Consider the following 11,366-nt stretch of genomic DNA (forward strand, 5'->3'; position numbering starts at 1 on the left):
AGGGGTCCGTACGAAGTTATAAAAAAATTACGAAACGATAGATATGTAGTTGCCGATATAAGAGGCTTCCAAATATCTCAAAGACCGTATCAGGGAACATGGAAATATTGTAACATGCGTCCCTGGCGAGGAACAGAACAGGCCAAAGAATAGAGAGAAAAGAGAACAATCTCGAGTTTATATTTAGTATACTTTATCCTTATGATTAAAACTCAATTATGTTTCATTTCATTTTATTTCCTTTAAAGATAGTGTACCGACAGTTAAAAGTTTATATTTAGTGTATTTTATCCTTACGATTAAAATCCAATTGTATTATGTTTCTTTTCATTTCCTTTTTAAGATTATCACCGATATCGCATCTCGCTTCATGTTTGTGAGAATGAATATTATTTTAGTTATTGATTAGATCGAAAAAAAAAGAGAGGAAAAAGGAGAGAGAAATATTGTATCCGAGTAATTGTATTTCTTATGTCTGGATTATCTTATATTTTTATTCTTTCAGATTATTACTTTTATTTATGTATTAATTTTTGTTTGTATTCTTATGTTTGTATTCATGTACTTCTTATGTATATATTAACCTTATGTTCATGTTCATTTTACGTTGCGCCTTTATGTATGTGTGATGGTCTAGTGACCGAGGGCGGTCACCGTCAGGACTGGCCGATTGTAAACGCTTATGCAGGTTCGTGCACGTTGGCGCCTGCACTAGTGTGAGTGCGTGCGGATGTTTATTTAGGATATCGGTGTTCTTAAGGTTAAGTGTGAGGAACAGAGGCTGTATGCGTCACCCGTGGAGGGAGGCCGATGCTTCGTTGTTCGATGGAAAAGTATAAAAGGGCAGTCGGACAATACGGGTAGTGGTAGGAAGTAGCAGTTAGTTAATCTTATGTTCTTATGTGCTGAGTAGTAGGAAGTAGCAGTTAGTTAATCTTATGTTCTTATGTGCTGAGTAGTAGGAAGTAGCAGTTAGTTAATCTTATGTTCTTATGTGCTGAGTAGTAGGAAGTAGCAGTGAGTTAATCTTATGTTCTTATGTGTTGAGGAGTTTACACATGATAATATTGAATAGTAGCGGGCTCAGTGAGTCTCCCTGTCTAATGCCTCTTCCCAGTGTTATGGGTTCTGTTAGTTCGTTATCTATCTTTGCCTGTATGTTGTTGATCTGGTATATATCTTCTATTGTTTTTATGATGTTGATTCGTATTTGTCTGTTATAGAGGAGATGAACCACATCAGTTAGGCGTATCCTATCGAACGCTTTTTTTAGGTCTATAAAGTAGAAGAACGCCGGTTTATTATATTCTATCGACTTTTCCGTTATTTGTCTGACGACGAATGCTGCATCTGTACATGATCGTCCAGGTCTGAACTATTGTTGCTCGTCAGATAGTGTTATCCTTTAACTGATAAGATTTGAGATTACTTCGGTGACTAATTTCAAGGTAGTGCATAGCAGATTTATTCCTCTATAGTTCCCGGGCTGTTTTTTATCTCCCTTTTTAAAGAGTAAAATCATTATGCTTGTTCTCCATTCGTCCGGAATTTTTTTTTGTTCGAGGATCCTTTGTGTGAGAATAGTCAACTCTTGAACCGATCTTTCTCCACCGTATTTGAGGAGTTCATTTGCGATGCCGTCTTGACCAGGGCTCTTCCTGTTTTTCAATCCATATAGTGCTTTTCTCATGTCAGCTTCGTCGATAGAGATGTTATTATTTATCATGATATCTTTGACACCTTGTGTTGTGTTAGGTTGGTCATCCTTGTATAGGTCTTTTAGATATGCGGTCCATGTTTCCTTATCAATTTGGCTTACTGGTATTAATTCCGTAATTTCTTTCTTCTGGTTTCTAATGAATCTCCACATTTGTTTTTGGAGACCGTAAAAGTCCTTCTCTAGTTGTTTTGAGAACTTTTCCCAGTGCATGTCCTTCATTCTTCTAACTAGCGTACCAGTTTTGTTCCTGATGTTTTTGTATGCGTTGTAAGACTCGGCAGTTCTAGTTGTTAGATATTTAAGATAGGCTTGTTTTTTCTTCTTACATTGTTCTTTTACCTCTTTGCAGAACCATGGACTTTTATTTTTTGCGACGCCTCGTTTTTTACATTACTTGGTTCCCAATGCCTCTATGGCCGCGCTTTTTATGTTTGTTTTTAGTTTTAGCCATATAGTGTTTACTTCGTCACGATTATCAGCTGGGTTCAGTTCGATTTTTTCTCTTAAACGTCTTTTGTATAATTCTCGTGTTGTTGTATCCCAGAAGGTATCTATCTTTATTGTTTCTTCGTTTGTTACGTGACTTTGATCTTTTCTTTTGTGGTGGCATTTGATTCTAAATTTACCAAGAAGTAGACTGTGGTCGCTTCCAACGTCGGCTGAGTTAAGTGTTCTCACATCCAAGATTTCAGATGATGGTATATAACTATTGGTTAAGATATAATCAATGGTTGAATGTTTAGCCCGTGTGTTGCTCAAAGTTTACTTGTGTTGCTCTTTGTGGTTGAAAAATGTGTTTGTGATTCTAAATCCATTTAGGGAGCAGAAGTCTATCATGAGTTTTCCGTTCTCATTCAGTGTTTGCTCATTGAATCTCTGCATTATGCCGGTGATCGGTTGGTGACCAATGCGAGCGTTAAAGTCCCCTAAAATTACTACTCGTTCCCTCGGGGGTAGTGATTCAATGATACGTTCAAGTTCTTTGTAGAAGTCTTCAAGTTTCTGCTTCGCTTTATTCTCGTCTGGTGCATAAATGGACAAGATATTTAGTGGGGACGAATCAGTCAGCAACTTGAGCAGTACAATTCATGATGATAAGTGTTGACAGCTTTCGATCTGGTTGATGTATCTTTTATGTAAGGCAATGGCAACACCCTCCTTAGCTCGCTCGCTCTTTTCAACGCCGCTGTATATCACAATATATTCACCGTATATTCTTTGGCCCTTGCTTTTCTTCTTCGTTTCTTGGAGTGCAGCAATGTCTATTTTCTGATTTTCAAGTTCTTGTAGAATTTCTTGTTCTTTGTTATTAAGTGATTTTACATTTCAAGAGGCTATCCTGGTAATGTTTTTTATTTTTCAATTCGTTATCCGTTTTCTAGCATGGGTCGTCATCAGTGTATCCGTCCTATTCCGAGGCGCGTTGTGGTTTCTTCGAGCTTGTGCTTTATTTTACGTCAGGCAGGTAGCTAACCTAACCTAACAACCCTCCTCCTTTATTCGGGCTTCGGACCGGCAACATGACCCTCACGATCATATAGGCGAATTTACCAAAAGATATAAAAATTAAAAATAATAATAAAATTAAGATAGAGGGGAAAGGAAAAATAGAATTGGAAAATGCATTCACCAAATTTCAAGTAAATTCTTATGAAGGTATTAATATAGAAGAATTCAATATAGATTTTCATCATTTAGATACTGACCAAAGATGTCCAATTATTAAGCTATTAGAGAATTATAAAAGCATATTTGCAAAAGACAGATATGACATTAGTGTATTTGCCAAAATTCCTCCAACACGGAGTCCTCCGGCGATTTGATTAGTCTTTTTATGAGAAGGGTGAAAAGGTGAATTAGAATAAAATAAAACACGTGGTTGAGCCAATAAGTGCAATGCTTTATTGGCTCGTCAGGGAAAAAGCCTTACGGCAAAAAACCCTGGTTGGTATCAATACAATGGACGACGATGGATCACGGACTATGTCCGTGATCAACTTCTCGTCACGATTAACCCGGATGGGTAATCACGTTAAAAGAAATAGAAATTATATCTCTCACCGTTAATTATCGCCTCTACTTCTACTACCGGGTTACCACCTCTACGTCTATTACCGGGTATATCTGTAAGACGTATTCGTCTTAACAGATTAATTCTTTGCCTCTCTAATATTCCTCTCGCTTGTAGTCTCCGGGTATCTTGTTTCCAAGTGTTCTCGTAAGCGTCCAGCGTTGGAATAGACCGAATGTCTTTGGTAATGGGCCCTGCAGGGTGCACTCACTCGACGGTCGAGTGGTGGGGGTTATGGATGCCGGGTACTCATACTCTCTATCGATTTAGTGGGCGCATAGTAACTATCGATTTTTAGTTACTATGGATTTTTGGTCATGATCGATTCCGATCGTACAATTAGTAACGTCAAAAATTACGAAGCATTTATAGACCTGCAAACAAACAAGTATTGTTCAAAGAGACCATACAGATGTTCACTAGTGGACAGAGCGGAAATTGAAGGCCAAGTAAATAATTTATTACAACGTCAGTTTATTGAAGAATTTTTCGGCCCTTTTGCAGCGCCAGTCACATTAGCTTATAAAAGAGAGGAAGGAAGAAAGAGTAGACTGTGCGTTGATTTTAGAGATCTGAATAAACTGATAGTGCCTCAATTTCAACCGTTTCCCATAATTGAAGATCTAATGGTAAAGACTGTAGATTGCAAGTTCTTCACAACACTCGATATAAATTCAGCCTTCTGGTCCATACCATTGAGTGTTCGAGATAGATAAAAAACTGGGTTTGTGACACAAGAAGGTCATTACCAATGGACGGTTTTATCGTTTGGATTGAAAACATCTCCATCAATTTTCCAAAGAATCTTAGTAAATATAATTAGAAAACACACCTATTAAACTTTGTCGTGAATTACATAGACACGATGAAAATGACGAAGACAAGTTAAAAACAGTCAATATTATAAACCTGAATAATATAGTAATTGATCAACAAACGAACACAAGTTTAAAAGATAAGAAATATCTTATCATAAAAAATATTTATTATAAACAAGATAAAAAGAAAAGTAATAAAATAGCCTAAGTGAAGAATATAGTAAAATAATAATAAAAAACCATGAAGAATTTTGCCATATTGGAATGAACCAATTAGAAGCAAAAATGAAACCATTTTATACGGCACCAAATATATCGATTAATATAAAATTGATATGCAAAAACTGCGAAATTTGCATCAAAAATAAAACAAGATTAAATAAGAGATTTGGATTGATGTCACACTTGGGTCCAGCAGAAAAACCGTTTCAAATAATATCAGTGGATACAATTGATAGCTTCAGTGGATAGAGATCGACGAAAAGATATTTACATTTACTAGTGGACCATTTCACCAGATTTGCTTATATCATATGCTCTAAAAATCAAGTAGTCCTAGACTTCATAAAATTAATCAATAAGACTCCTAAGGAAAGTTAGATTAAAATATTACTAGCAGATCAATATCCGGCGATCAACTCAAAAGAATTCAAAAATTACCTCAAGGAGAGAAATATTGATCTAATTCACACAGCAGTAGATGCACCCTTTTCAAATGGATTGAATGAGAGATTTAACCAATCTTTGATAAATAAGATTAGATGTATGCTTAATAGTGGTGATAAAAAAAGGCTTGATCGAAGATCGCAGAAGAATGCGTGAAAGTATACAATAATACAGTCCATACAGTAACAGGATTTTCACCTACTCATCTAAGTAGCGGTAAGTCTACGGATTTACTTCCTCCTGAATTAAAAGATACAAACAAAGATTCTAATAATTTAGAACACGATCGCTATATAGCACTGCTCAGATCAAAAAAATCACACATATATAATAAAACTCTATTTGATAAAAATAGAATAGATCATAATTTTTAAGAAAATGATATGGTTTATATAACCAACGGAAACAAATTAAGCAGGAAAAAAATGGACGAGATAAAAATTTGCCCCTTTAAAATACAAAGAAAAATCTCAAATTCGATATTTGAAATAAATTCCGGACGTAAAAGAAGAGCATTAGGTCTATACCATGTTACAAAGCTCATACCCGAGGCTGACTGCTTTTAGAAATTTTAAGCTTAATTTGCTTTTGCAAGAAAATTAGAAGATGTAAGATTTGTATACATGTGCCTGTGTATTGAGTGATTAGCTGCTTGGATGTGGCGCTATACATCGGAGAAACAAAAACATTAAAGAGATAGGAAGGGAGAGACAGTTGGTGTTTAAATCTTGCAGGAGTGACAGTTGGTGTTTAAATCTTGCAAGAGCGTTTCAGAAGTTTAGTGGGAAAATCTTGTGAATTAAATTTAATTAAAAGCGTATTAAGATTGTCATCGATTAACAGAAACATGAACATTTAATTGTTGATTCCCTTATTTTTAGTTTAGTTAACCACGTGTAACTATTGTACAATTATTAATCTAATGTACTATGTTTTAATAAATTACTTGTTGAACGACCGACGCCTTGTATCGGTACTCCGGTGGTTTTCTTGTCGTCAAAAATGCACTTATAGGTGGATGTTGGGAATCGTTTATTTATGAGGAATGAGGGTAGGTGAAAATAAATTAAAATATATTTTTTGAGCCCAGTCAGTACTACTAAGTACGATTTATTTGGCTCGTTGCAGGGAAAAGCCTTTCGGCATAAAAACCCTGGTTGAAATACAGTTGATGATGATGTGTCGCTGGCTTGCCTGTCGGCAGCTATCGATGATGATGGTATTCCAAAAGCAGAATATAATTCTGACCACGTGCCTTCTTCCTTTGTTCCACTGATGTAATAGCAGCGCAGGAGTGTAGCTCTTTTGGATGTGATCGCTCGCAGGTCTCGTGGTAGAATAGCATTTAAGTGTGAAAGCACGCGGGTTTTATAGAAAAAGACGATGCAACGCGCAGACCAATTACCAAAAAGTTAGATAACGTAGCTGTCGATGCATATGTTTGGACTAATAGAAATAGTGGGAGAACGCGTGCTAGAAGAAAGAAAGCGCCCAGCAAGGAGCTCGCTGCGCTTCTTTGTTACACCGTAACTAAGGTGTTACTTTGTCGCTATATCTCGGCACGCGTCGATACGTCTCGAAACGTCCAGATGATTCTCACTCACTCGCTTGCGTAGGATTACGCAACAACTCTTATTTTTAGGTGAATCTAATTATGTTTTTTATTCTTAACAATTTAAGAATTACAAACCTATTATATGTATAAAGAATAAGTCCAGAGGAAAAGAGAAATATGTGTTGATGTCGCATTTGGGACCAACGAAAAAACCGTTTGAGATAGTGTAAATCGACACCATAGGAGGTTTTGGAGGATTTATATCAACAAAAAGATACCTTCATTTATTAGTCGATCATTTTACAAGATATGCATTTACTCTAACATCAAAAACGCAAATTGCAAATGACTTTATAAAACTAATTCAAAATATATTAAAAACGGACAAGATAGATATGATAATTACAAATCAATATTCAGGTATAAATTCAAAAGAATTTAAAAGTTTTTTGAAAGAACGATAATTAAAAGTTATACTCACAGCTTTAAATGCACCTTTTTCAAACGACTTAAACGAAAGACTTAACAAAACAATATTTAATAAAATAAGATGCAAAATTTACGAAACTAAGGATAAGAAACCTTGGACAACAATAGCAAGGGAGTGTATAAACAAATATAACGTAACAGAACATTCAGTCACAGGCTTTACACCAAAATATTTACTAGACGGTACAAATACAAGTCTGTTACCCAAAGATTAAAAGAAAATAAAAATGCAGAAGATTGAAAAAGAAGATAGAGAACTAGCAGTACAATGGACCATAAAATCACACGAATACAATAAAAAACTCTTTGATAAAAACAGAAAAGAATGCGAATTCAACACAGGAGACCTAGTATACGTGGAAAATGGCAACAAATTGAACAGGAAAAAACTAGACGAACTTAGTATTGGCCCATTCGAAATATTAGAAAAAATATCGGATTCAATATACAAAATTAAAACTGGAAGAAGAAATGAAGAAAAAGGATTATTTTATAAAACAAAATTAATACCAGTAGAAGATACAACAGACGATTAAAATTCTTGATATAATTTTCACAGTGGGAAGAGGAGATGTAAAGACTAATTGTATGTAAATTACTAATGAGTAATTGCTATTAACCAGACGGGTGATCTCCAGATAGTGTTGTTAAAGAGAGGAGAATAACTAAATTCAATTGTCCTTTCTCTTATTTTACAGGTAAAATATAGTTGTTAAGGATTGTAAATAATAATGTTAATTAAAAATAATCTCTTATTTTACAGAGAAACCGTTTGAGTTTATTTTTCTAAGGGAAAGAAAGGTACCATATCTATATATAATTTAGAATTATTTATTTTATATATATAAAGAAAATATATTTTTGTCATACTTGCTTCGAAAGTTCAACTTCCGAAAAGATACTCATTTCTAGAGATTCTATCATACCGCCTTTCTCCGCGGCCTAGGCCGCAAAGTTTACTTCTCCCTTTTTTTCCGTACTGTCCTTGTACAATCGGATGAAATTAGGAACGAAATAAAAAAAAAAAAACGACGTAATTATTTGCCACCTATCCCTCGAAAGTTTAAATTACGAAGCAATAATGACAAAAAATAATGTATGTCATTTGGCCACTAAGTGGTGATTTTGACAACGACGTTTTCGTACATTCCCGCCATTAACCTTAAGCACATATCGCAACATCGTCCTTGTCAGAAAATCGCCACTTTGCGGCCTTATCACATAAATTACTATTTCTTTAAGTCAAATTTGCCGCGCTTCACATGATCCGCGAGCTCTTTAATTAACTTACATTAGAGGAGGTGATAAATATAATGATAAGAGTATTTGAAGATAGACAATGAGACAGAGAGAGAGAGAAAGAAGGATTGGGGAATCAAGCAAATGTGTGTAGAAGCAACATAGATGAATAAAATTATATAAGAATAACAAGAATATATTACAAAAGTAAATTAAATTAGTGTGAATAAAGAAGTGACAATAATAGACTTTAATTGTCGTTTCTTTATTTACAGGTAAGAGTGTACATATTGTGGAGACGAAATTTAAAACTGTCTTTTTGTCGGTCCGCAGCCGATAAGCAACAGCACATGCAGTGTAGCGGTTCGTTTGTATAGGATGAATATGAATGTATGTCTGTGTGTGTGTGATTTGCGCGCGAAATAACGCGGACAAGCCGTTGCGACAAAAATATAGAAAAAAGAAAAGAAAGACAAGAGAGTTAGTCGTAAGCCGATCGTCCAGACGAAAAAACGTTTAAGACGTTATTTTACTAGCACTTTAAGACGTTATTTTACTAGCTGTTTAAGACATTATTTTTACTAGTCGTTAGGACGTTATTCCTACTTTACTAGCCTTTAAAACGTTTATTTTGATTTTATAATTCCTTTGATTTTTAATAAATACTTATCCGTTCTTTTGGCCATACTGATAGTTCTACAATATACTCACTAACAAAACCTATAATTAACTTTATTCGCTATCTCCATACCTGATCCTACAATATTATAAATAATCAGTGTAAGTAATTTATAAATTTTGACCTCTATTTACAGAGAAACACATTTCGTTTTATTATTATCATCAACAGTTAACCTTAATAAGTAATTGTCTTACATACATATATAATCAGGTTCTTATGGCAAAATTTACAAAGCTTCTTACAATGTCGTAACATTACTTTACTTATATTTTTCTCACATTTTTGGTTTATATTCTACTCACCCCTCCTCTACCAATATTTATTTACAAACTTAAAATCAAACTATCTATAACTATAAGTAACTAAATGTCACTCGTATTCGTCTTCGACTTCCCTCCCATTTACCTTCGTCCTCATTCTTTTACACAGCTCCTCAACTTCTCTGAAAAATTCACAAAACCCAATCTGAATCTTTTCGCCTAAAATGTTTATCAATTTCCCTCTTATAACTTTACTCGGTTCAGAAGAGTGCCCTTTTTGAGTCAGTCCGTAAAGCCGGTACTTTACTCGGGATCTGGGCAAGAGGAACCTCTATCCCAAAATAAGTACAATCTTTACTTACCTTGGCGCTGCCCTTGATGTTAAAATTGCTCGATGATTTTAAGGAATCCTCGGAATGTGGTCCCCTGTGATGATTTCTGGAGCTCCTTAATTCCAATTATGCTAGCGCTTAGTTTTGAAGATAGGTACAAGGAATCAGGTGCAAAAAGGAGTTCAATTATTTGATTAAGAACAATTCCAAAAAAACTTTAGGTAAAATAACAGTATATACTTAAGTAACTTTAACAAGAAACAGCACAAGGTTATGCACCGTATAAACTCACAATACGAACACGGATAGTAGCAAATGTAGAAACTTTTATATTGTAGAGATTAAGAAACAAATATTGAAAACTCGTTTACAACGTAGAAAACTTTTATCAGTGTAGAAATTAAGAAATGATGTTCGAAATAATCAAATTGTTGCAGTGAACTAATTAAATTGTTTCGGTAGACTATTACCATTCGCCACCTGGGATTACCCTTTGAATCCGATTTTTTTGGTACAATCCATATCGGAGAGTTATATGGCGAAAGAGATGGCCTAATTATATCATCTTTAAGCAATTCCGAAGTCTGTTTCCTCACTTCTTCCTTGTGAACCGGAGGAAATCTGTACTGCCTGGTATGAACAGGAACATTGTCACTCGTAGTGATTCTATGTTGCAAAATGTCCGTGCTACCAATAGGTTCATTAGGAAGGTGGAAGATATTGGCATTCGCCGCTATCAATTTTGAAACAGAGGCTGCCTACTCCGAATTCAAATGTTCAAGACGGAGGAGGGTTTTGATGGTATCTGCCCGAGAGGATACTGAGGTTAATAAAGGCTTTGGAGTATCTCTCTTTGAGGTTGAGTCTGTGGAAGTGGATGTGAAAATTGTGTATAACGTGTGTAAGTACAGGGATTCATCAGAGTCTTCTACTTCGGATTTAGGATTTGACATTGAATTCGGAACAGTTCCAACATTATAGTCAAATAATTTTAAATTTGGAATTTCAAAGGAAACTGACCCCAAAGTTGTGTTTGTTATTTTAAAGTAAGCCTTTCCGTTTTTATTCGTTACTAAAGCTTCACCGGCATAAACTCCAGATGGGAGTCGTAAACGAGGAATATACACCTCCTGTATTCCGGTGTTTATTACGTGACAGTAGCAAAATTTGGAAGTTCTCGCCGGAATGCAAACGCTATTATTGACGGCAAACGGAATCTCTTTATTCCGTATTTTAAGACGTTCACCCACGTAATCAATGGTAGCAGAATTCGACCGTAAGAACTCGTCCCCCAAAATCCCATTTGCTTTAATAGGAAAGTCTTCTTTTACCAAGTGAAATTTAATTAGTTCTCCGAATATACAAATTTTGGCAAAACCTAAAGTGCTTTGCCGGTCAGGAGAAATGCCAGTCAACTGTACTATATTTCCGTCTTGTTTACCAAAGTATTTTTCCGTAATATGTTAGTCTTAATCAAGTTAATATCCGCGCCTGTGTCAATCATAAATGTCACGGTCCCAACTAAATGTCGAGA

The 11,366-nt window shown here is 35.1% G+C and overlaps 1 protein-coding gene across 1 annotated transcript; it reads right to left on the reverse strand.

The window, feature by feature from the left end:
* Positions 1–1,405: 1,405 nt before the first annotated feature.
* LOC122521574 lies at positions 1,406–2,602 on the reverse strand. Its single transcript, XM_043642419.1, has 3 exons — positions 2,487–2,602; positions 2,115–2,426; positions 1,406–2,003 (listed from the first exon to the last, which is right to left on the reverse strand). Exons 1-3 carry the CDS (start codon positions 2,600–2,602, stop codon positions 1,406–1,408), a joined length of 1,026 nt encoding a protein of 341 aa, XP_043498354.1.
* Between the last annotated feature and the right edge of the window lie 8,764 nt (positions 2,603–11,366).

The sequence above is a fragment of the Polistes fuscatus genome, unplaced genomic scaffold (genome assembly GCF_010416935.1).
Source record: "Polistes fuscatus isolate 324 unplaced genomic scaffold, CU_Pfus_HIC Scaffold40, whole genome shotgun sequence".
NCBI lineage: Eukaryota > Metazoa > Arthropoda > Insecta > Hymenoptera > Vespidae > Polistes > Polistes fuscatus.

Excerpts from the sequence above, each read along its gene's own strand:
- LOC122521574 (XM_043642419.1), bottom strand. The coding sequence starts at position 2,602 with ATGCAGAGATTCAATGAGCAAACACTGAATGAGAACGGAAAACTCATG. Across the intron at positions 2,427-2,486 it reads AACCACAAAGAGCAACACAA|TTATATACCATCATCTGAAA; the intron begins GTAAACTTTGAG and ends CTTAACCAATAG. Across the intron at positions 2,004-2,114 it reads ATAGAGGCATTGGGAACCAA|AACTGCCGAGTCTTACAACG; the intron begins GTAATGTAAAAA and ends TCTAACAACTAG.